This window comes from Lepidochelys olivacea (assembly GCF_965140295.1).
Source record: "Lepidochelys olivacea isolate rLepOli2 genome assembly, chromosome: 26".
Taxonomy (NCBI): domain Eukaryota; kingdom Metazoa; phylum Chordata; order Testudines; family Cheloniidae; genus Lepidochelys; species Lepidochelys olivacea.
Window position 1 is genome coordinate 14,487,226 of NC_140436.1, and position 25,997 is coordinate 14,513,222.

Sequence of the window (25,997 nt, forward strand, 5' to 3'; positions counted from 1 at the left end):
TGAATGCAGCTCTTGTTTAAGCAATCAGGGCTCACCTCTTGGGGAGGGTTTGAGAGAGATCCGAAGGAAGGAAGGAGACTACGGACTCCTGAGCTGAGGATGTAATCAGCGGGACCCTGAAGTTGCAGCCGGGTGCCTCCCTCGGTCCACTTCCACTCCGTCTCACGTGAACGCGGCATTTAGGCCTTGTCTGCGCGGTTTGCAGCCACACCCATGCAAACCCCTAGCGCAGTCAGGATTGCACTGGGGCAGAACAAGCCCCTGGGAGACGAGCCCCTTGCTCTTGGGGTGTGGGGAGTGCCCAGAGCCCTGCCCTTGCAGGGTGGCACCGTGTCTGCACCCACGCAGCTGCAGTGTAGACACCTGCCCCAGCAAAGGCCGCAGGTTTCCCGGCACTGTGACGAATCCGCCCGCTCGGTCGCTGGGCGAGCTCCCCAGGAGCAGAACTAGCTCGAGCAACACCAGTGCAGAGGTGGATTAAAGTCTCCTGGGGCCTTGGGCTGCAGCGAGTGGGGGGGACCCCGGTGCCGGAACCATGGCCCTGCCTGACCCCTGCTACCTGCGGCCCCCACCTCTGTTCTGCCCCTTCCCCCTGTCCCCGTTTCACCCACGGACTCTCCCCATTTGGCCCTTTCTGCCCACTCCCCGTCCATGGCCCCAAGACCGGTGAAGCTCTGTCCCCCTGCCATGGCCCTGAGGCGGTGGCAGGGAGCGAGAGCTCATCCAGGCCCTGGGGCCGCACCCTGCCCTGCCTGCCCCGCACTTCTGCTGGGGACCGTGGTCGGGGCACTGGGGCTTCCCCTGACTGCCTCGCGGCTTCTGCCAGGTCTCCAGGCTTCCAGTTTCGGCTGGGGCGCCCATTTCCTGTGGGCCCATTGGATAATCCGCCTATGCCGAGGTGCACATCTCTCAGGGGGGGTTCATGCCTATGTTGACCTACGTTTTAGGTGTAGACCAAGCCTGGGATGACAAGTGCTCTGGCAGCAGCCAGGGTCAGCGATGCTGTTCACGAGTCTGATGGTGCTGGGCCAGCCTCTTTGGTTGTTGTAGGGTCACTCCGCAACACTGGCTCCTCCCATTTGCTTTATTGGTATAAAAATGGTCTCAAAACAAAAAAGAACCTCGGAAGGAATGACCCAAACTCTGGAAAGAGGCAGAAGGAGAAGGAAACTGGACCCCTCTGGCCTCAGACCCCCAGGATCTGATGTGGCCAATAGCCCCTCCTCTTGCTCATACAACAAAACCTCTACTCACAATACCAAACCCAGCAACCATTCCACACCTCCCATAACCGAGGAGCTTCTGGGGCCTTAGCCACACCGTGGCTGGAATGGAAGACAAACAGAAATCCCTGGAGAGAGCCAGGCCATAAGAAATACAGTTTATTAACAATAACAGACAAGCCTTTGGCAGCGTGTCCATAGGGACGCGAACGCCACACCCCTCTCCCCATTGGCATGCAGGTGGTTTTAAAGATTAAGGCGTGGGATTTTTCAAAGGAGTCACCGAAACACACAGCCCAGCTCATGATGGTAAGGCATAGTGGCCGGGGCATGCTGTGCATGGGGAGTTGTCTTCACTCTGGATCTACCCTGGTGTAACTGTGATCAGAATCTGGCCCAGGGGCTTTACATACTGTTTTACTTTTAATCCCAAATGATGGTGCTTGATCCAAAGCCAACAGTAAACCATACCCAGCTCTCAGCTAGCACTTCTCAAGCATAGATCTCAAAGCACTTTACAAAAGGGGTCAGTGCTATTACTCCTGTTTTACAGATGGGGAAACTGAGGCACAGCGAGCAGGAGGGACTTGCTCAAGGTCACCCAGCAGGCCACTGGCAGAGGCTGGCATAGAACCCAGGATCAGGCCCTACTGAGTGACATTTGTGGGGCAGTTTGCCACCAAGGTGACTGTAAAGAAAAGGTCCACATCTCCCTCCCGCACATCCCTGGGTGAGGGTCACATGAGTGGTGCATGGAATTCCCCTCCCCAAAGCAGCAGGAAAGTCCAGGCATTTTCCACTCCCCCAGGATCCTCCGGCCCCTGTGGTCTGGCATCCCTCCCCTGGCTGCACGAGGTAGGAGGAATTCCCTTGCATTAAGAACAGCTGCTGGTTCAGTTCATCCCAGCTTCCTGGGCCCGGAGGCCCCCATCTGGCCCTGGATCCGTCTGCCTCGACGAGGCCCATCTCCATGACACTCGCTGAGCCTCCGTCACTCAGGGCTTCATCGAAAGCCCCTCGGCACAAATCGAAAGGCTCCCATTGACTCCAGCGGACTCGGCATCAGGCCTGGCCCCAAATTCCTGGGTAAGCGAAAGCCGCCCACTTGGCTGTGATGTAGCAGCCCCCCCCCCCCCGGCAGGAAAGCTGAGTTCATTGGGGGAGGTGCTGCCTTGCGCACGTGTGTGAGACACGCCAAGCTGTACAACGGAGCTAGTTACACATTGATGGGAGGGACTGAGACCTCGTTACACACATTTCAGCCTATTTACATAGTTACACTGTTAGACAGAGCTCCTCTCTCCAGACACCAGACATTACTACAGACAGCAGGGCTATCTACACGGGCAGGGGATGAACTGGGCAGACTAATTCTCCCAGGAACATTTCCCGTGGGCCCCTGCCTCCCCGCTCCATTCTCCCTTCTGGCTGGCATGTCCCTGCTCTCCCTAGGGAACAGTGTCGACCCCACTCCCCGGGGCAACAGGGGGCAGAGGAAAGGGCCTGGTGGGGCCAGGAGTGCCTGTCCCCACAGACAGGCCGGAGCTGTGGAGTTCAGACCTAAATCTGAGCCCCCCCTTCGCCCAGTGCTGGGGTCTGGAGCTGGGCTGTTGTTTGGGCTCCCTGCATCTGAACCCCCATCACTGGCATGGACAGAAGGCAAGAGATTGCTCAGGGGCTGGTCCCCAGAATACATGAGAAAAAACAGGAAATGGGAGCCTGCTGATTTTGGCTCATCACCTTCCTTGCTTCTGCTGGGCTGAGTCCCTCGTCATGGGGGCTGCCCCCAGTTCCCCTGCTCTGTGCGAAACAGCCCAGCCAGGGAGAGTACGGGAGCGTCATCACCCGTGCAAGGCGCAGAGTGAGGGGGGCAGAGGAGACATGGCCCAGACCCCCACAGCAAGGGGAGCCAGCAGCAGGGTTGTGCGGGGGGTGGGAGGAGCTCTACCTTTCACTGGGGCAGGTTTCAGAAACCCCCCCACCCCTGCGTCCATTCATCCTCCTGGCCACGGTTGGTTCCCAACAGGCAGACGTGTCCCAGGAGCTGGGACGACCGGGACGACGTCCTGTAGCTGCTCCCGACAGAAGGGGCAAGGGCGGTTGCTGTGGAAGACCTGCTGGGCACAACAGTGGCAGAGGGTGCCATGGCCGCAGGGCTGCAGCAGGGCGTTGGCCTCGTGTGAGCAGCAAATGACACACTCCTCCGTGCAGCCTCCCGGGAGAGAGCTGTAATCCCGGCACGCCGGAGCTGGGGAGACAGGAGCGTGGCGTTAAAGGGGCAGGCGAGGCTTCCTCCCCTGAGCCCAACAAGAAATGTGCTGGGCTAATGTCCTGCCCGAGCCCACCCCTCCCATCCCTCGGGAGCTCCGGGGCGCTCGTGAGCTAGGACCAGAGATAGCTCCCCTCCACCTTGGAATGACCCCCCGACACTACCGCTGCGACGGCGGTTTTGTAAGCAGTTTGTGGGCACGCCCTCAGCTGACCCCGGGACACAGCCTGTCCGAGGGCTGTCCCCTTTCGCAACCCGGCCGGCTGGGCATCAGTCCCAGCCGTGTCTCTGCACCTGCCACGCTTCCGACCCTGAGCCTGGGGCTGTGTCAGGCGACCCTCAGCGGTCCGTGGAGGTGAGGAAGCCCGTCTCTGCTGGGACTTCCAGAACGGACAGATGGGCCGTGCTCCCAGACAGCCAGAGCTCCTAGGACTACCAGGGCCTTCTGTTCAGGAAGGCTGCCCACAGGCCGGGCACAGCACCCAGCAATGAGATCCTGGGCTGGCTGGACCATTGGGCTGAGCCACTCTGGCCATTCTCATGTATGTCGGGACACGGCCCTTCCCAGGTCGGCTCCATGCCCCAGGAGGAAATGGAGCAGAAGGAGCCGGTGGTAAGAGCCACCTTCAGCCACTGACCATGAAGCATGGCAGGATGTGATGGCCTGGGGACAGGGGCGGGCTCACCGACGCCTCCCCAGGGCCTCGTGGGATCTAGAAGAGGAAAACACAGAGTCCAGGATCAGCCTCAACTAATATAAACCTCTCTCGACGGACCCCAGAGGGAATGAGGGGACCAGAATCCACCCTGCAACAGCCCCCTGAGCGGCCAGGCCAGGCCCTCCAGGGCAGGCGTCTGTGCCAAGCCCCAGAGGGTCAGGAAATCTGATCGCAGCTCCCAGGGAGATCGGTGTTCATGCAGCCCGGGGAATCCCCACCCTCTCCTCACACCCACCCTACCCCGAGAACCCCCACCACAGGCAGCAGATGGGAAATGGGCTGGGGTTAGCTACGGGCGCAAGGGGGGCAAGGGTTCAGGGGGAGCTGGTCACATAGATCCTTCGGCCTTCTCTGAAATCCCCTGCAGTCAGGGGGTGTGAGGTGGGGCAGTGTGGGCGGCCCCCGCGGTCAGGGGGGTGTGAGGTGGGGCAGTGTGGGCGGCCCCCGCGGTCAGGGGGGTGTGAGGTGGGGCAGTGTGGGCGGCCCCCGCGGTCAGAGGGTTTGAGATGGGGCAGTGTGGGCGGCCCCCGTGGTCAGAGGGTGTGAGGTGGGGCAGTGTGGGCGGCCCCCGCGGTCAGAGGGTGTGAGGTGGGGCAGTGTGGGCGGCCCCCGCAGTCAGAGGGTGTGAGGTGGGGCAGTGTGGGGAGCCCCCACACTCAGTGGGTTTGAGGTGGGGCAGTGTGGGCGGCCCCCGCGGTCAGAGGGTGGAGGTGGGGCAGTGTGGGCGGCCCCCGCAGTCAGAGGGTGTGAGGTGGGGCAGTGCGGGCGGCCCCACACTCAGAGGGTTTGAGGTGGGGCAGTGTGGGCGGCCCCACACTCAGAGGGTTTGAGGTGGGGCAGTGTGGGCGGCCCCACACTCAGAGGGTTTGAGGTGGGGCAGTGTGGGGAGCCCCACACTCAGTGGGTTTGAGGTGGGGCAGTGTGGGGAGTCCCCGTGGTCAGAGGGTGTGAGGTGGGGCAGTGTGGGTGGCCCCCGCGGTCAGGGGGGTGTGAGGTGGGGCAGTCGGGGCAGGGCATTCTGCCTCTCTATGCCCACACTCCAAAGGGCAGCGGTGCCTTGCAGAGCTCCCCTGTCCTAAGCCAAGCAGGGCAGCCAGCCATCGCCATGTCTGTCATCCCCTGGCTTCCCTCCCTGTGCTGCCGTGAATCCCCCGCCCGGTGTGGGGTGGCCCCTGCGGCCCTGGCAGGCGGGAACGAAACATCTCCCAGGATGCGTGTGGACCGTGAGCCCACTGCCTCAGCCCCCCAGCGCTGCTGCACGCTCACCCAGAAGCTGGACCGCCTTGGTCTGCCCGTAGACATCAATGACGGCCCAGAGACAGCATCTCACGGGGACGTCCCTCAGCAGGCACATGCTCCGGGCCTCTTGCTGGCTGCAGAAGAAAACTCTGCCTCTCTGGTCCACCCAGAACGTGAGGATGGTGCCTTCCTCCACGCAATGGTCTGGCAGGACTGCAGCCCAGGTCTTCCCCTGCCTGACCAGGTCGGGGCACGCAAATGGCGGCAGGTGACGGGGGTCCAGCTTGGAGGGGTCCATGGCTGTGAAGCCCACTCTCAGCCCCCCGTACCAACTGGCCTCCTTCTTCAAGATCTTCAGCGTCACCTGCTCGTGGAGCCGGATGGGCCGGTTGGTGAAGACGATGCCGTCATGGAAGCTGCTGGCCCGCTCAGCCACGTGGTGGAACTCATCCAGGAGGACCTGGGAGCCGTGGGTGAAGGGGTGGAAGAAGATGGGCTGGGAGGCGTCCCCGTCACTACTCTCCACGCCTGTGGAGGAAGGAATGCACTAGTGATGTTTCGCGCAGCTGCTAGATGTTCGGTGCCCAGTCCTGCCGGGCCAAGCATCTGCAGCCCCATCTAACCAGTGCCCTCTGCCCCCTGCCACAGGCCCCCCAGGGTTGTGGGGAGAGTGCTGGAGAGTAGGCTCCAGTGTGACACCGTGGCCCCCCGCTGACCGCAGTGGGGCTACGCCCACACAGTGTTTGCAGGGGGTCACAGGCACCTTGCCCTTCCCGGACTGTTAAATGGAGGGGGGTTCTGGCGAGATGGGGGAAGGGTCTGGGAGAGGCTGAGAACCCCTGAGAGCAGACCCCCCCCTTATCTGTAGAGACCGGCCTCCTCCCTGCGCTGCTCTGCCGCTGAACCGCAGGGCCCGTATCTTGCTCCCACCATCAAGTTCAGGGTAGACTTGGGCCCGTCTTCTTGTGGGGTTTCAAGAGCCTGACCCCAGCACTGTCTTCCCCAAGCCACCAAGCAGAAGGGACCATGCCAAGAACTGGCTGATCTGCCCATTTCCAAACACCACCCACCAATGCCAGCAGGGTCCTCTGCCCTCAGGGACTACCCCTTCTTGAACCCACTCCCCATGTTCCTCCCCTCGCAGCCTTCTTCACCTTGATGCATCAGGGATCCCTAAGCATGCCACGAACGCGACACCATCTCCTGAGCACATGTCAGCTCAGTCCTGCCGTTCCTCATGCTGATACCTCGGTCCCCCTTAGCCCTACCCTGGAAGGGCCCCATCTCCTGGGTTCAGAGGCGAATTCAATCTCCTAGGCTGGAATTCCCTGTGTTGATCCGATCCTTTTCCCAGGCTGTTTATCCCGAGGAAGGAAAACCCGTCTCCCTCCTGTGCACTATCTCTGTAGGCCAGCTGCAACCCTTGTTCCTCCTTGGCCAGGAGTCCTCTCTCTTGAGTCATAGATACTAATCATGGTGAGAGGGAAAACAACCTTGTGGCTTGTCTGAATTCACCGTGGATTTTACTTTGAGTCAGTGAGAAAGTGAAAGGTTGTCGCACTGGGACACTGTCAGGGTCATTCACCAGGAGAGGTTTGATTGCCTCACTGGGGAGGGTGACCAGACCTACCGATATTAGGGGCTTTGTCTTATACAGGCAACTGTGGCCTCTCCTCCCCCCAAAAAGAAAGTGTCCAGATTGAGCACCCTTGCTATCTGGCCAATCACGGGGTGCGACCGCTAATCACAACCCCAGAACGTATCTGCAGCCTGCTCTTGTGGCTCACGGGCTCCCCAGCAGCCAGCTGGCACACGAGCTATGTAAACAAATGCGGCTTCCTCCCCAGATGCTAAGCTGCCGGGAGGGGGCATGGGAGCAGGAAGAAAGATGTTACAGCTTTGCCTACACTATAGCCTGTGGTGGCTGAACTTATGTCCCCCAGGGGTGTGAATAACCCGCCCCCCCACCCGTGCGACGTACGTTGCACTGACCTAAGCACTCGTCTGCACAGTGCTGCGTTGGCGGGGGAGCGTCTCCTCCCACCGAACAGCGGCTGGAGGGTTAAGCTCACCGGAGAGCGCCCTCCCGTCGGCTTAGAGCGGCTACACTAGAGACCTTAGAGCAGCGCAGCTGCATGGTACAGCCGTGCCCCTGTAAGCTCTAGGGGAGCCACAGCCTTAGGCTGGGGTCTTCAAAGGCCAAAGGGAATCGGGCACCAAAATCCCATCGGCTGTCAGCGGGAGCCGGGCCTTCTGAAAATCCCAGCCTTAGACACGACGGTGACGGGCGCCAAAGCGAACGCTAGCCAGTCAGGCAGCCAAACGGTCTGTGATTTTGCCTGCTTCCCCACCCCTTAAAGATTCTGGCCCGTGCCCTGGTGAAAGAGCCCTCGAGCACTGCGGGTCTCAACCGGGGGGTCAGGGGGCCATGAGCACGTTTTGGGGGGTCCCCCAAAATAAATCCGAGAGCGTAGAAAAAATAAAAACTGTTTCACCTCATGCTATTTGGACACATTGCTTTTTATTTAACCAGAGAGTGTGTTCATTTTCCTGAATGGTACACTGAAACCTATTGGCTTCAGCAGGGGGCAGCAAGCAGGGTAATTGGCCAGGTGTCCATGCCACAGGGGCCCTGCATGGCAGGGCTCGGGCTTCAGCCCCGGGTAGCCAGGCTCAGGCATATTAATATTTGAACACAATGTTCCGTTTTTTATTTTTGTACCTATGTTATCCTTTTCTTTTGTATATTATCCAGGAAGTTTTTGGAGAGTGTTGGGGACAACTTCCTGGTGCAAGGGCTGAAGGAACCAACGAGGGGCCGTGCTCCTCTTGACTTACTGCTCACAAACAGGGAAGAATTGGAAGGGGAAGTAGACGTGGGTGGTAACCTGGGCAGCAGTGACCATGAGATGGTCGAGTTCAGGATCCTGACACAAGGAAGAAAGGAGAGCAGCAGAATATGGACCCTGGACTTCAGAAAAGCAGACTTTGACTCCCTTGGAAAACTGATGGGCAGGATCCCTGGGAGGCTAATATGAAGGGGAAAGGACTCCAGGAGAACTGGCTGTATTTTAAAGAATCCTTATTGAGGGCACAGGAACAAACCATCCCAATGTGCAGAAATAATAGCAAATATGGCAGGCGATCAGCTTGGCTTAACAGTGAAATCTTCAGGGAGCTTAAACACAAAAAGGAAGCTTACAAGAAGTGGAAACTTGAACAGATGACTAGGGAGGAGTATAAAGATATTGCTCGAGCCTGCAGGGGTGTAATCAGGAAGGCCAAAACACAACTGGAGTTGCAGCAAGCAAGGGATGTGAAGGGGAGCAAGAAGAGTTTCTACAGATATGTTAGCAACAAGAAGAAGGTCAGGGAAAGTGTGGCTACAGAATGGGGCAGGCAACCCAGTGACAGATGATGTGGAAAAAGCTGAAGTACTCAATGCTTGTTTTGCCTCTGTCTTCACAGACAAGGTCAGCTCCCAGACTGCTGCACTGGGCAGCACAGCATGGGGAGGAGGGGACCAGCCCTCTGTGGTGCAAGAACAGGTTAAGGACTATTTAGAAAAGCTGAACATGCACAAGTCCATGGGGCCAGATGCGCTGCATCTGAGGATGCTGAGGGAGTTGGCTGATGTGATTGCAGAGCCACTGGCCATTATCTTTGAAAACTCATGGCAATCAGAACAGGTCCCGGATGTTTGGAAAAAGGCTAATGTAGTGCCCATCTTTTAATAAAGGGAAGAAGGAGAATCTGGGGAACTACAGGCCAGTCAGCCTCACCTCAGTCACCGGAAAAATCATGGAGCATGTCCTCAGGGAATCCATTTTGAAGCACTTGGAGGAGAGGAAAGTAATCAGGAACAGTCAGCATGGATTCACCAAGGGCAAGTCATGCCTGACCAACCTGATTGCCTTCTATGATGAGATAACTGGCTCTGTGGATATGGAGAAATCGGTGTGGACGTGATATACCTTGACTTTAGCACAGCTTTTGACACAGTCTCCCACAGTATTCTTGCCAGCAAGTTAAAGAAGTATGGGCTGGATGAATGGACTCTAAGGTGGATAGAAAGCTGGCTGGATCATCGGGCTCAACGGGTAGTGATCAACAGCTCAAAGTCGAGTTGGCAGCCGGTATCAAGTGGAGTGCCCCAGGGGTCGGTCCTGGGGTCAGTTTTGTTCAACATCTTCATTAATGACCTGGAGAATGGCATGGATTGCACCCTCAGGAAGTTCGCGGATGACACAAAGGTTGGGGGAGGGGAGGGATACGGTCCAGAGTGACCTAGACAAATTGGAGGATTGGGCCAAAAGAAATCTGATGAGGTTCAACAAGGACAAGTGCAGAGTCCTGCACTTAGGACAGAAGAATCCCATGCACCGCTACAGACTAGGGTCCGAATGGCTCGGCAGCAGTTGTCACGGAGTGTGGGAGAGTCTGGGCCCTGCACCCGCCACTTCCTGCGATTCACCATGACTCTCAGCCAGCCAGTAAAACAGAAGGTTTATTAGACAACAGGAACAGTCTAAACCAGAGCTTGTAGGTACAGAAAACAGGAACCCCTCAGTCAGGTCCATCTTGGGGGGTAGGGAGCCCAGACCCTGGTTCTGGGCCTCCCTCCATTTCCCCAGCCAGCTCCAAACTAAGACCCCTTCCAGCCCCTCCTCTGGCCTTTGTCTCTTTCCCTGGGCAAGGAGGCCACCTGATCTCTTTGTTCTCCACCATCTTCAGTTGCCACCTTGCAGGAGAGGGGCCCAGGTCCATTAGTTGCCAGGAGACAGGGTGTCGGCCATTCTCTGTGCAGACAGCATCACACGTTCCCTCTAGGGCTCTGCAACAATCACACCCCCTTATCCCACCACCTAGATACTTAAGAAATGCCTAGGGGAAACTCAGGCCCACACACAGTATTCAGAGAAAACATTGAGAATGTTCCCACTTCGTCACAGCAGTTCTGCAGAAAAGGACCTGGGGATCACAGTGGATGAGAAGCTGGATCTGAGTCAGCGGTCTGCCCTTGTTGCCAAGAAGGCCAATGGCATACTGGCTTTCATTAGTAGGAGCACTGCCAGCAGATCGAGGGAAGTGATTGTTCCCCTCTATTCAGCACTGGTGAGGCCACACCTGGAGTATTGCGCCCAGTTTTGGACCCCCCCACTACAGAAGGGATGTGGCCAAATTGGAGAGAGTCCAGGGGAGGGCAACAAAAATGATCAGGGGGCCGGGGCCCATGACTTACGAGGGGAGGCTGAGGGAACTGGGGTTATTTGGTCTGCGAAAGAGAAGAATGAGGGGGGATTTGATAGCAGCCTTCAACTACCTGAAAGGGGGTTCCAAAGAGGATGGAGCTCGGCTTTTCTCAGTGGTGGCAGACGACAGAACGAGGAGCAATGGTCTCAAGTTGCAGTGGGGGAGGTCTAGGACGGATATTAGGAAACACTATTTCACTAGGAGGGTGGTGAAGCCCTGGAATGCGTTACCTAGGGAGGTGGTGGAATCTCCATCCTTAGAGGTTTTTAAGGTCAGGCTTGACAAAGCCCTGGCTGGGATGATTTAGTTGGGGTTGGTCCTGCTCTGAGCAGGGGATTGGACTAGATACCTCCTGAGGTCCCTTCCAACCCTGATCTTCTATGACTCTATGATTATAGATGTGTGTGTGTGTGTTTAACTGTATAACTATCCATTTAATACAGCTGTTAATCCACTGGCTATGCAGAAAAACAGCTGTTGTGGCGGGGGGTGGGGGGGGTATGGCGTTTTTATGGCATCTTGCAGGGGGGCCTCCGAACCCCTGCTCTAGAAGGAACAAGTCTCCTAGCCCCACCTTGCTCCAGCACCGGAGCCTGGCCTGGACTAGGCTGTGCTGGCAGGGTTGAGAGGGGACTGTAGTCCGTCTAGCGATTCCTTCTGGGGAGAAGGGAAGAGGAGAGAGGGATGAGGAAGAGTGAAACAGAGTGAGGGAAAGAGAGATAGCCAGGGCTTTATGCTATGGCCTGACAGTCTCCTCCCAACCCAGGGCACAAGTGAAATTAGTTTGGTACCTAAATGAGCACCTAAAGCAAGCACTGAAGATCCTATTTGTGTCATAAAAGCACCACACAGTGTGGCCATCCCTATGGTCTCGGACTGGTCAGCACAGAGGGGCATGTGCAGAAGGGGCTGCAGATCAGGGCTGAGGAGAGAGAGCGAAGGAGAATCGCTCTATCATGAGTGCAAGGTCTCTGCGGTAGGGAAAGGCTCATTCCTCAACGTGCCAGATCCTCAGCTGGTGTAAATCGGTGCCACTCCATCCATGTCACATTGTGCAAAAAGCACCTAGTGATTTAGGAGCCATTTTCAGAAGGGGCTTGGACAATTATGTCCCATTGACTTTCAGTGAAATTTAGGCTCCTAAGGGCCACATTTTTAACCACATTTAGGTGCCTAACATGCAAATAGGGGCCTTGTGAGTTGTTCAAAAGTGCCTAGGCTCCCATCTCGCCTGAATTTCATTGAGAGCCAGGTGCTTTGCGAACCCCTGCAGGCGCTAAACTGCATCTATAGGGGCCTAAACCCCCTTGGAAATCTGACCCTAATTGACTCCACTGCTTCTGAAAATGGGACCGGCTCTCCAACATTGGCTAGGTGCTTTTTACAATGTTACCCATACCACCCCAGGTGCAGATCCGGCCTATGTCAGGGCTGCCCAGCACACCGCATAATGAGCCCCCAAACCTGACCCTTTGCTGTGGGCCACGAGGAGCTGCTGTCACGTAGCGACTGACGTTAGCGTAGCTCGCAGTGGTCTGGCTGGAAGGCCCATCTCTCACCTGGCCCCATGTGCTGGCCAATGTGAAATCTGTCAAATCGAAGGGCTTCCATGCCATTTCGGGCAATTCCTTCTGCCCGTAGCGAGGCCAAGGCCCCTGGGGCCTTTCCGAGGAAAGGTGGCCTTCGCCCACATGCACAGAACGCCTGTTTAGCCAGATTTCAGGGCTCCCCCCGGCTTCGCCCACTCAGGCGAGGGTGTGTGCCTAACGGTGCCTGGGCAGCTGGCTGCTCTTCTCCTTCCTCCAGTCTGGGCCCAGACTCCCTGCTCCTCTGCACAGTGAAATCCCCCCTGGAATGACTCTGGACTGACACCTCAGAGCAGGATCGGGCCCCTTGGCTTCACACCTGCCACCTCCTAGCTTTGCCCCCGGCTCCTTGGCCACACCTGCCTGGCAGCCCCCTCCTCCCTTCCCGTCAGATTCCTCCTTCCCCAGCCCACCCCCCTCGGCTGGGGTCCACACCACCAACCACTGCCCGGGTTTGCACGGGGGCTGCGTACCTGTAAACTCCCTGATTGTTTGCTCAGGCCTAGATGGAGCTGCTAGACGGTGGGCGTAACACTGATTGGAAAACCGTTCCCAGAGAGTAGTTCTCAGTGGTTCACAGTCATGCTGGAAGAGCGTAACGAGCGGGTCCTGCCAGGGCCATTCCTAGCTATTCTGGGGCCCTACGCAGCCCCCATTGCGGGGGAGGGGGTGTGGGGCCACAGGCCTCCACGGGGGGGCAGGGTTGGCTTGGGGGGCATGGGGGAGCCACCCCCCAGCGCTCCCAGGTGGCGTGGCTGGGGCCGGGTCCCTGCACTTCCCGCCGCCGGTGAGTGCAGGCCCAGCCCTGCTGCAGTTCTCAGGGGTGTGGGGGTGAAGCAGGGGCAGGGAGGGGTGGGAAGAGGCGGGGTGGGGGCAGAGCAGGGGCGGGGCCATGGGGAAGAGGCGGAGCTGGGGCTGGAGCAGCATGCAGGTGTGTAAGGCACCCGGAAATTTGGTGCCCCATATTGCCTGGTGCCCTACGCAGCTGCATACTTTGCGTATGGGTAGGAGGGCCCTGGGTCCCGCAGGGATCAGTTCTGGGTCCGGTTCTGTTCAGTCTCTTCATCAGTGATTTAGATAATGGCATAGAACGTGCGCTTGTAAAGCTTGCTGACGATACCAAGCCGGGAGGGGTTGCAAGTGCTTTGGAGAATCGGATTATAATTCAAAATGAACTGGACAAACTGGAGAAGTGAGCTGAAGTAAATAGGATGAATTTCAATAAGGACAAATGCAAAGTACTCCACTTGGGACGGAGGAGGGAGAAAAATGGTTCTTCTTAACCTCTGAGGACAGGACAAGCAGCAATGGGCTTAAGTTGCAGTAAGGGCGGTTTAGGTTGGACATTAGGAAAAACTTCCCAAGGGTCAGGGTGGTTAAACCCTGGAATAAATGGCCCGGGGAGGTTGTGGAATCTCCATCACTGGGGATTGTTAAGAGCAGGTCGGACAAACCCCTGTCAGGGATGGTCTAGAGAATACTTAGCCCTGCCACGAATGCCGGGGACTGGACTAGACGACCTCTCGAGGTCCCTTCCAGCCCTGTGAGTCTAGGATTCTGTTCAAGCCAGTTTACAGTGCTCTGGGGAGGGAGTCATGGCTTCTCCACGCCCATCTTCAGGGTGAGCTACCTGTCTTGGGTATCGCTCTGCCCCCAGCACCACAGGACCTCAGCACCGCCCAGTCTGTGACACATCCGTACACATGCGTGGGCGGCAGGGCAATGAGCCCCAGGTACTAACAGCAACCGAGGCACCAAGCCGCTAAGTGACTTGCCCGGGTCGCACATGGTGTCTGTGGCAGAGCACAGGATCAGCCAGCTCTTTTTGGAGGTGAGTTATTGCTCATTTACAGCCCGGGAGCTCCAGCCATCCCTTCCTCCACACGCTAGCTTGGCAAAGCCATCACTTGCAGCCAAGGCTCAGCGGGGTTGGGGCACAGCGGGACGGTGCACTGGCCCCTCGCTCTAGCTTAAAACCCTCAGCCCCTGGCCACAAAGAAACCCTCAGCAATGTGAACCCAGCGTCACTGGGACAACAGCTCTGGGAGCTCTGAGCTGCCCCATTCACCTCTGTGAGTGGTTAACTCAGAGGCACGGTGATGGTACGTTTCTCCACTGTCAACTCCTTCATCCCTCACGTAAGAGAGGAGCGGGAGGGTCGCAGATCTGTACATGGACAGACTGCAGTGGCAGGACACTGCGCAGGTCTGCTCCAGCGTGACAGTTTTGCTGTTTCTAGGCGTCAGGACTCCTGAGCTCTATTCCCGGCTCTGCCACTGACTTGCTGGTTGACCTTGGGCAAGTCACTTAGCCCACTGTCTCCATGTCTAAAATGGGCAATACACACAACAGCTTATTTCTATCTGTCCTTCTGCAATGAGCTACGGCTACAGGCATACAGAGCTCAGCAACTCATATGTAATCTTCAGCGCCAGCCCCTGCTCCTGGAGCTAAAGCAGAGGGTCCACCAGCTGTAAGGAAAGGCAGGTGAAGGATGGTTTGTTGGTTCTAGCCTGCTGCACACCCGGAAAGTTCTCTGGTGTGTGTTACTCCAGCCCTGCAAACAGGGCTCTGTCGGCCTGCTTGAGCAGTGTCCATATGGGCCAGTCACACACGCACTCGAATTTACAGCGGACGAATGCAGCGGGTGGACAAACCTGTCGTCTCTCTGTGCTCGGTCCCTGCTCCAGCTCACCCCACAAGAGAGGATACCTGGGAGGTGCCCAGTTACTATGGTACGGGGGAGCAGATAAAGCCCGTCTACAAATAGCACCTGGCAGGCTGGGGCAGCCCCAGGATGTGATATGATCAGGGTATATCGCACATCCACTCTCCACAGCTCGATCCTTCCGCTGAGACAGGGCTGAACTCGGATCCCAAATGCTGGCATTTAGCTCAAGAGCCAGGTTGCAGTCTACACCTTGGCTTTTCACCCATCACTTTCCATCCTCCGCCTGCCCATGCAGGTGCTCCCTTGCTGTACCGCGGGCAACTGCAGCCCTCTCCCCCCGGGGGACAGGACCATGCAGTGTGTCAGGATCGTTCCCTCTTACCTTGCGGCCGGTTTAAACAGCTCCCCATTGCAGGCTGGGTGAGGCTTCTCTTCACGTGCTCAGGCAGCCCGGAAAGTCTGCTTCTGTCCTCTCACCTCAAGAGGGACCAGGAGCTCCTGCCGTGCAGTGCCAGCCCTCATGCCTGCCAGACTCGTTTTTATACGAGCTGTGGGTGGTGATCATGTTACACCCCCAGTGAGTGAGCAACAGACACTCTCATTGTCACATGGTATGACTGGTTTTGCTTTGCGTATTTCCAATATTCATTTTAAACGGAACACCAGCTGGCTTCATGCCCAGAGCTGACGGATGGCCAATGGAGGCACAGTAAGGATTTTCCTGCCTCCAGCTGCGCTCCAACCGCTGGGAGCTGATCTCACGGTGATCAGGATCCTGCTCCAGGGACTTTCCCCCCAGAAACGCAGGCAGCCTCGGAGATCAGGCTCTGCACTGGGGTTGTGCTCTGGAGCTTCTGGTGTCCACGATCTGCAGGCAGGGGCACTACTGGTCACTTCTGGAGCAACCAGGACTAGCCCATAGCCTCCAGTCCATGGAAAAATCCCTGTGATGGCGGGGGGGGCGGGCTCTGCTTCTGCCTCTTTCCAGACAGGTAAACTATTGTGGGGGGGTTTATTTGGATATTAGGAAAAACTTTTTCGCTAGGAGGGTGGTGAAACACTGGAATGTGTTACCTAGGGAGGGGGTGGAATCCCCTTCCTTAGAAGTTTTTAAGGTCAGGCTTGACAAAGCCCTGGCTGGGATGATTAGTTGGGGATTGGTCCTGCTTTGAGCAGGGGTTTGGACTAGATGACCTCCTGAGGTCCCTTCCAACCCTGATATTCTATGATTCTATGATTCAGAGACCACCCGGCGTTTCTTTACAGAGTCTGTTCCCACCCCCTTTACCGACTGTGCAGCAGCTTTCACAGTAGCCTGGGGCTCGAAGGGGCCGTCCACATCACACCTTTTCCTGAGTTGTGCAAGGCTGAATGCCTGGGTCTAGTCTCACCTGGTTGGGGACGCAGCCCCTCCCTGCCTGGCTGTGAGATGAAGCTAAATATTGCAGGATGAATTATGAGCACAGGTTTATAGCTACACAAACACGTAAATTCACGACCACAGTCTGTATATGACGGCTCTGCCAACGGCTACTTGGTGAGCTTGCATTTCTTCACTCACCCTGCCTTTCCTGCTGCATTATCCATCGTAAGGGTCTGAGCGTCTGGAAGTTAAGAACGTGGGAGAATTACTCTGCCATAGAAAGAGAGTTATGCCATTATGTGGGTAATCAAACAATTAAGGCCCTTGCTCTTAAACAGGAAATTCAGTGTATTATCCGACCACTTCCCGTTCATTTGGTTACACAGAACCAAGGGCACTGATTCCAAACGCTCCAAGAACATGGCATAGAAATTGTGCGTATTAAGGGGAAGGAAAATGTACTACCAGATGCCCTGTCCAGGAAAGAGGGTTCTGGCCCACTGCCTATGACCCTGCAGCATCGTAAGAGGGAAGGTCTGATTCTGGGAGCAGGTGGTCTGGCCCAGAAGTCAGGTCTGGTGACAGAGCAAAGCCGTGCGTCAGCACCAGAGACAACTGCCAATTACCAGAGCCGGGGCCAAGCCAGAGTCAGAGATTGAAGCCGAGGTTCAGAGCCGGGCTCAGAAGTCGGAGGCCGGGTTGGAGCCGGGACTGGTAACTGAGGGTGGAACTGAGGAAAGGAGCTGGAGGAGAGGCGAGGATCAGGGATCAGGCACAGGGCAGGAACACGATGGGAATAGGAGTGAAGGCAGGAGCAGTGAATCCAGAACAGGGGTGGGTGCAGCAGGCAGGTACAAGCAGGATCCAATGCAGCGTAGTTGGACCAATCAGTGGAACTGGGTGATCCTCCAATCATGGCTCCTGTGGGTGGTGCCTTGGCTGAGACTCTCATCCTAAGGACTTCTCAGCAGAGATTGGGTGGAGGCCAGGATATGGCAGTTATCTGGGCACATGCAGGCATGGGTTCAAGACCCGGGGCATCACATTACCCCCATCCCTAGGGCAGCAATAAATGTGGGTTCTCATGAAAGGTTTTTACAAGTTTGGGAGCAGGAACATTTTCAGCAGGCTCCCAGGATCGCTCCTTAGCCCTGTAATCCTCCAATCAAATACCACAGCTTACCCTGCTTCGTTTTAGAATTGAGGATTTTGTGGTCCATATACTCATCATAGTCCTGAACGTGCACAGGTGTGGGGGGTGGCTGGGTCCAGCGGGGAAAGGGGTTGGTCACATATGGCTTCAGTAGGGACACATGAAATACCAGGTGGATTCTGAGAGAACGAGACAGGTGGAGTTCAAAAGCGACAGGATCAATCAGTTGGCAGATTCGATATGGGCTGAGGAATTGGTGATCAAGTTTATGGGGTGGTCTGTCGATACAGAGATGCTTTGCTGAGAGCCATACTTTCTGGCCTACAGAATGTCGGGACCTTTCTGTTGTTGTTGGTCCACATACCGCTTGTAGTCCTGTTTTGCTTCCTCCAGGCAGGTCATTAGCTCCCCCTGGGTACGATGGATCAATTGTGCCCATTCCAAAACAGCTGGGTTAGGGGAGGGTGTGGGCAGTTCAGGGTGAGATCAGAAGTGGAAGATGTAGTTCACCTGTAGAGGAGTGTTCCGTGTTATTTTATGAGAACTCTGCATAGAAGAACAGCGAGGACCAGTCATTCCAATGGAATGGAACAACTCCAACAATTGGAGAGCCTCCCTCCAGAAGTGAGAGATGAATTGAGCACCATGGTCAGAAACAATGGGCTCAGAGAGTCCATGGAGGCGGACAACCTGGTTTACCCACAGTGGGCAGTCTCCTCGGAGGAAGGTAACTGGGGGCAGGGCACGACGTGGACCATCTTCGTGAGGTGACTGATGATAGTTAAGATGTTTGGTTACCCAGGTAGTACCATGATGAAGTCTAGTGAGATGGCTGGCCGGTGCTCGGACTGGTCGGCGCTCTGGGGCTGCGGTTGCCCAGCGATGGGTCCACCCAGCGCTCCAGGGCTGGGACTGCCCCACGCTCTGGTCGCCTGGTGCTCCAGAGCAAGGGTCACCTGGTATTCAGGCCCCCAGCCAGCCCGGGCTGGGGCCACCTGGCACTTGGGCTGGGGTGGCCGAGGGCCAGCGACCAGGCCAGCCGGCGGGCTGGGACTCGTGCTGACTGAGGTGGGGCACCTTCGGCCACGGTGGGGGGCTCGGGCCTCCAATGGGGGTGTGTGTGAAAGCAATGGGGGAGGGACTAGCTTCCCTGAAGCGGGGGCTTCACGCACTGCCCAAAGGCACATGGATGCCCCAGGGGATCACTGCTCCAACTGCCACATTGGAGACATTTGTTTCCCATTGAAGGCTCATGTGGAAGCAGGTGGGCTAGTATGGAGGCAGCTGTAAATGCAAGTTTGAGGTGCTCAAAGGTGCATTGGGCTTCCAGAGTCCTGCTGAACGGGGGGTGCTTATGGAGCAATGAGGGGCAAGAGCATTCTGCCAGAGAACGCAGATGAACTGGAGGTAGAAATCTGTGAAGCCCAGAAAATGCTGACATTTGTGGATGTTCTGCCCAATCGCGGACTGCCTTTATCGTTTCTGGATCCAACTTGATCCCTGCCGGGGACAGACTGAAGCCAGGAAGTCAGTGGAAACACAGCCGAAGGCTACAACCCATGTTGGCAAAGCCTCTCTGGGACAGCTCGACCATGAGTTGGGTGCTGTTTGGGATTGTCTGAAGGAATAAATATATCATCTTAGGTACACGACTTTGTATTGATGTAGGATGTCCTGAAACACGTCATGAATGAAGTGCTGCAACGGAGCGGTTATTTGTCGGGCCGAATGGCATCACTAAATGTTCCCAGTGGCCGAAAGGCGGTCTTCCACTCAGCTCTGGCCCTCATGCACACAAGGGCATGTGCCCCCAAAGGTCTAGCTTTGTGAATATCCGAGGAGCGGCTTGATCCAACAGGTCTGCGGTATTAGGGACAGTGGGTACCACTTTCTAGCTGTGATCTGGTTCAAAGGCCAGTAGTCTACACAGAGACAGAGGCTGCCATCTTTCCAGGGGCCCAGCAGGGGAAGTGGATTTGCACGTGAAACCTTTGGCCAAATTCTCCTGGAGGCATACATTAGCTAGCTCAGATACAGCCATGGCATAAAGCCAGCTGGACGGGATGTTGCCCCGGGCTGTAAGGCTATAGGACCATTATGGTCCCATGGGGAAGTACAGAGTCTGCATTTCTCTTTTCAAATACATCAGCAAAATCACTGTATTTGGTGGGGAGTGGGATCCTCAACCATCCCTGCTGTGCCAATCACGACCTGCCATGGGGCTTGGGTTTCTTCCAGCTGTTCCCCATCCATCAGAGCCCAGCAGTGCTGCTGACAGAACCCTGAGGGAAAAGAGACCCGTGACTCCTGCCAGTGAATGAGGGCGTTGTGACAGGTGGGTAGGAGATACCCAGAATCAGAGGGAAATGAGGCTAGGACAGGCACTTGGAGTTGTGGCCCCAGCTGGCAGGATCTGATGCTTGTCCCTGTCAGGACTTGTCTTTGGGACTCAGGGTTATGCCCAGTGGTGAGCTGGAGCCGGTTCACACCGGTTCATGCGAACCGGTTGTTAAATTTTGAAGCTGGTTTAGAACCGGTTGTTAAAGGGGTGGGCAAACTCTGGCCCACAGGCCACATCCGGCCCGCAGGACCATCCTGTCTGGCCCACCTGAGCTCCCAGCTGGGGAGGCTCCCCTGGCTGAGAATCCCTTTTTTTAAAATTTTCACTCATGCGGCAGGTACTTCAGTGCCGCCGAAGACCCGGAGTGAGTGAAGGGCCCGCCACCGAAGTGCTGCTGAAGACCCGGAGCGACTGAAGGAACCGGTTCTTCAGTTTTTGGCAGCTCATGACTGGTTATGCCTTGCCTTTGTGCCCAGCTCAGACCAGGACTGGGCTGGCTTGTCCTCCAGAACCTTTCGGCTCAGCCTTTGGGCCAGGCAGGTGGAGACGAAGGGACCTGGCTCGCCACAACAGAAGCACACACGGACGTGTCAAAGAATCATAGAATATCAGGGTTGGAAGGGACCTCAGGAGGTCATCTAGTCCAAACCCCTGCTCAAAGTAGGACCAACACCAACTAAATCATCCCAGCCAGGGCTTTGTCAAGCCTGACCTTAAAAACCTCTAAGGATGGAGATTCCACCATCTCCCTAGGTAACCGATTCCAGTGCTTCACCACCCTCCTAGTGAAAAAGTTTTTCCTAATATCCAACCTAAACCTCCCCCACCGCAACTTGAGACCATTGCGCCTCGTTCTGTCATCTGCTACCACCGAGAACAGTCTAGATCCATCCTCTTTGGAACGCCCCCCCTTCAGGTAGTTGAAAACAGCTATCAAATCTCCCCTCATTCTTCTCTTCTGCAGATTAACAATCCCAGTTCCCCCAGCCTCTCCTTGCAAGTCATGTGCCCCAGCTCCCTGATCATTTTTGTTGCCCTCCACTGCCCTCTTAAGTTGAAAGCTCCCTGTTTGGACCCTAATATTTCCCCTAAACCCAGCCTGCCCCACAAAGTTATCCCCCTGGTACCTGACCCCTTTCCTACACACTGTTTATGTTCATATCCACTTGGCAGCCTTTGCTAGGCAAAAGTGAAACTAACCCAGCACTGGCTTGGCTCACTGTGGGTTTGGCCGTTATCCCACATGGAGCAAATGCAACTTTCCTATTTGCTTTTACTTCTACCAGGACTCCCTGGAGTTCAGCCCAGCCCAGTCCCATTGCTCCGCCCCCACCCCCACTTTCACGTCTTTGTTAGTGTGCCTATCCTCATTTCTGGGAAATGCTTTGTTTCTTTTAACAGAGGCTCAGGCTTCCACAACTGCTGGACTTCAGTCCCCTCTACGCCAGGACACAGAGGCAGGGGCATGGGCGGGGACAACAGCACACATGCAATACACATGGGGTGAGATCCTCTTCATGCCTGCCCTGCTCGCCTCAGCAGGAATGTTGTTATTGGCAGAGATTATAAGAAGCAAGAAGGATCACTCATCACAAATTCTCTCTCTCCCCCCCACGCCCCATGGACACCCCTCTATATCTATCTATCTATCTATCTATCCCCATCCACCCCCTCTTTCTCCACACACACCCTCTATCTATCTATCTATCTATCTATCTATCTCCATATACTCAGTCACTTACTCTCTTACCCAAACAACACCACCAACAACAACAAGGGGCTTCTCCACACAGGGAAATTTCCCAATACAGCTGAAACAGAACCAACCCTTCCGCTAGAGCTGTTCCAGTATAACTCCCCCTTGTACACACTCCATGCAGGAATATAAGTGACTTTGTTCTGGTCCAGCGGTTTCAACCTTTTTCATTTACAGATGCCTAAAAAGTTTCAAATGGAGGTGCCAACTCCTTTGGAAATTTTAGACACAGTCTGCGGACCCCCCGGGGTCCCCAGACCATAGGTTGAAAACCACTGTTCTAGAATCATTACTTAAAATTGAAATAATTCTACCATGTGGAGCCATAGTGGGCCATCACCAGGGTTGGGATCTTTAGATCCAAAGCACAGGCCCTCTGTCACTTTACTCCAGTGGGAATTTTGCGTCACTGCCCACGTGCAGAATTTGTGTCCCCCTGCAGATTTTTTTTCTCCACAGGAAATACGTTTTGCCAGAGCGGGGCTGTGGTTATTCCTTTTGCCGACCAGGGGCTGCTGTGTCACCAGAACAGGGGGCAGCTGGCTTACCAGCAGTGGCAGCCAGCAGCGCTAGGGAGCATGAGAGGCTGCATTCCTCACAGTGCCCTGCCCATGAGGCCAGGTGAGGAGGCACAGAATATGGGGGTGACAGAGTGGGGCACATGGGGCTGTGGTGGGGGGTCACATAGACTGGGGTTCCGAAGGGCTAGTGAGGGGGACAGACTGGGGATGCAGGGCCACATGGGTATGGGGTGGCTAAGTGGGGGTGCAGTGACACATGGGGATGCGGGGAGGAAGTGTGGCTAAGTGGGAGTGCAGGGACACATGGGGACGGGGCAGATGTGCCCTACTGAATGGAAGAGGCTGGGGTCAGCTAGGGTCTGCATGGGGGAGGCTCCCCAGCTTCCTAACAATTCCTTCCCCCCACAAAAAAACCCTCCGCTCCATACTTCTTCCCCCTCCCCCCAACAACCCTCCAGATTCACTCCCAGGCTCCCACCCAGCAATTACTTCCCTCTCCCTCAGCTCCTCCATTACCCTGACTCCCCCAGGTCTTTGCATCACTTCTGAGGGGTGCAGGAAGTATGTTCCTGTATTGTAGTGTAAATTAATTATTACTCAGAGTTCTGTATTAATATGCCTAGTAAGGAATCTATTTGTCAAAACACATTTGCTGATTTTTTATTGTCTGTATTGTTACAGACATATTTGCGGACAGATATTTTGAAATAAATGACCAAAATAATTGAAACTGGCATGATTATATTACATAAAAAAGGCCATACTGGGGCAGACCAAACGTCCATCTAGCCCAGTATCCTGTCTGCAAACAATGGCCAGTGCCAGGTGCCCCAGAGGGAATGAACAGAACAGGTCATCATCAAATGATCCATCCTGTCACCCATTCCCAGCTTATAGATTCATAGATATTAAGGTCAGAAGGGACCATTATGATCATCTAGTCTGACCTCCTGCACAACGCAGGCCACAGAATCTCACCCACCCACTCATGAGAAAAACCTCTCACTTATGTCTGAGCTATTGAAGTCCTCAAATCATGGTTTAAAGACTTCAAGGAGCAGAGAATCCTCCAAACAGAGGCTAGGGTCACCATCCCTGCACATCCTGGCTAATAGTCATTGATGGACCTGTCCTCCATGAACCTATCTAGTTCTTTTTTGAACCCTGTCATGGTCTTGGCCTTCACAACCTCCTCTGGCAAGGAGAGGTTGTATGAAGAAATACTTCCTTTGGTTTGTTTTAAACCTGCTGTCTATTAATTTCATTTGGTGACCCCTGGTTCTTGTGTTATGAGAAGGAGTAAATAACACTTCCTTATTTATTTTCTCCACATGAGTCATGATTTTATAGACCCCCGCCCCTTAGTCCTTGTAACTGTGCCTCAGTGGGTCACAACTGAGGATGCCAAATTCAGGACGAACTGCTGAGAAATAGGGCAGATACACCACAAGACTGTTGGCTAATCTCCCAGAGGATATACCAAACCAGCAGCAAAAGTCAACTTTCTGTTTCACCACACTGGCTAACAAGAAAACATAAAGGCAGTTTCCTCAGGCATTCCTGTTCTTATATCACCACCAAAAACACTGGGTGATATAAGAACTGGAATGCCTGTCTCATCAGATAATAGGTTCTTCTGATCCCAAAGGACCAACCACATACCCAGGTCAATATATAACTTAGATCTTACCCAAAAATCATGCTGATGCCAATCCTTTAGTATCTAAAACCTAAAGATTCATTCATAAAAAAGAAAGAAAGGTGAGAGTTAAAACAGCTTAAAGGAATCAATGGCATCCAGTAATGGCAAAGTTCTTGGTTCAGGCTTGTAGCAGTGATGGAATAAACTGCCGGGTTAAGTCAAGTCTCTGGAGTCCATCCACAGCTGGGATGGGTCATGGGTGAAACACTGGAATGCGTTACCTAGGGAGGTGGTAGAATCTCCTTCCTTAGAGGTTTTTAAGGTCAGGCTTGACAAAGCCCTGGCTAGGATGATTTAACTGGGAATTGGTCCTGCTTTGAGCAGGGGGTTGGACTAGATGACCTTCTGGGGTCCCTTCCAACCCTGATATTCTATGATTCTATGATTCAGTCCTTTGTTCAGAGCTTCAGTTTGTAGCAAAGTTCCTCCAGAGGTAAGAAGCAGGATTGAAGACCAAATGGAGGTGTTTCCAGGACCTTTTATAGCTTTTGCCATGTGGAGGGCATCCCATTGTTCTTACTGTGGAAAATTACAGCAACAAGATGGTGTTTGGAGTCATGTGGGCAAGTCACATGTTCATGCCCAATTTCCCTCAGTCACTGCAGGAAGCCATTACCTGCACTCCAGACAGCACGTTTACATGACAGTCCACTCAGTGGAGATGGGCGTCTACCGTGGTCCATTGTCAGTTAAGTGTCCTTTTGATGGGTCACTGAATTTGAACACTCCCTCCAAGATGTGCTGGCTAGCTACCTTGTGGGCATTACCCCAGAAGCAAACATTTGAAAACCAGGTATAGAGCCAGTAATTATAATTTCAAATATAAAAATGATACATGCAGACAGGTAGCATAATCATAACCAGCAAGTCATATCCTTTTCATAGACACCTCACTCAACAACCTTTGTACAAGATTTTCTGCAAATATGTAACAGTGGTTGCAAAATGATCTATGTGGTCATATTTTAATCAGATAACATCATAGTCGTCTCTTTTCCAAGCTAAAAAGTCCCAGTCTTATTAATCTCTCCTCATACAGAAGCCGTTCCATCCCCCTCGTCATTTTTGTTGCCCTTTTCTCAACCTTTTCTAATTCCAATATATCTTTTTTGAGGTGGGGCAACCACATCTGCACGCAGTATTCCAGATGTGGGTGTACCATGAATTTATAGAGAGGCAATAGGATATTTTCTGTCTTATTCTCTATCCCTTTCCTAATGAGTCCCAACATTCTGTACACATTTTTGACTGTCGCTGCACATTGAGTGGATATTTTCAGAGAACGCTCCACAATGACTCCAAGATCTCCTTTCAGTGGTAACAGCTAATTTAGACCCCATCATTTGATATGTATAGTTGGGATTGTGTTTTCCAATGTGTATTACTTTGCATTTATCAACATTGAATTTCATCTCCCATTTTGTTGCCCAGTCACCCAGTTTTGTGAGATCCCTTTTGTAGCTCTTCGCAGTCTGCTTTGGACTTAACTAACTTGAGTAGTTTTGTATCATCTGCAAATTTTTCCATCTCTCTGTTTACCCCTTTTTCCAGATCATTTATGAGTGTGTTGAACAGGACTCGTCCCCATACAGACCCCTGGGGGACACCACTATTTACCTCTCTCCATTCTGAAAACCGCCCATTTAGTCCTACCCTTTGTTTCCTGTCTTTTAACCAATTACTGATCTGTGAAAGGACCTTCCCCCTTATCCCATGACAGCTCACTTTGCTTAAGAGCCTTTGGTGAGGGACCTTGTCAAAAGCTTTCTGAAAATCTCGCCTTGTCCACATAAGAATGGCCATACTGGGTCAGACCAAAGGTCCATCCAGCCCAGTATCCTATCTACCAACAGTGGCCAATGACAGGTGCCCCAGAGGGAGTGAACCTAACAGGTAATGATCAAGTGATCTCTCTCCTGCCATCCATCTCCACCCTCTGACAAACAGAGGCTAGGGAAACCATTCCTTCCCCATCCTGGCTAAAAGCCATTAATGGACTTAACCTCCATGAATTTATCCAGTTCTCTTTTAAACCCTGTTATAGCCCTAGCCTTCACAACCTCCTCAGGCAAGGAGTTCCACAGGTTGACTGTGCGCTGTGTGAAGAACTTCCTTTTATTTGTTTTAAACCTGCTGCCCATTAATTTCATTTGGTGGCCCCCAATTCTTAGATTATGGGAACAAGTAAATAACTTTTCCTT

At 54.4% G+C, this 25,997-nt stretch overlaps 1 protein-coding gene across 2 annotated transcripts; it reads right to left on the bottom strand.

Annotated features, from left to right (window-relative positions):
- Positions 1 to 1,365: 1,365 nt before the first annotated feature.
- Positions 1,366 to 15,621, bottom strand: NEURL3 (neuralized E3 ubiquitin protein ligase 3). 2 transcript variants are annotated; one of them, XM_084615338.1, is made up of 4 exons: positions 15,343 to 15,621; positions 5,478 to 5,978; positions 4,131 to 4,205; positions 1,366 to 3,471 (listed from the first exon to the last, which is right to left on the bottom strand). In XM_084615338.1, exons 1-4 carry the CDS (start codon positions 15,368 to 15,370, stop codon positions 3,218 to 3,220), a joined length of 858 nt encoding a protein of 285 aa, XP_084471464.1. In that variant the 5' UTR covers positions 15,371 to 15,621; the 3' UTR covers positions 1,366 to 3,217. The 2 variants fall into 2 exon arrangements, with proteins under 2 accessions (XP_084471464.1, XP_084471465.1); XM_084615339.1 differs by lacking the exon at positions 15,343 to 15,621 and adding an exon at positions 6,605 to 6,671.
- Between the last annotated feature and the right edge of the window lie 10,376 nt (positions 15,622 to 25,997).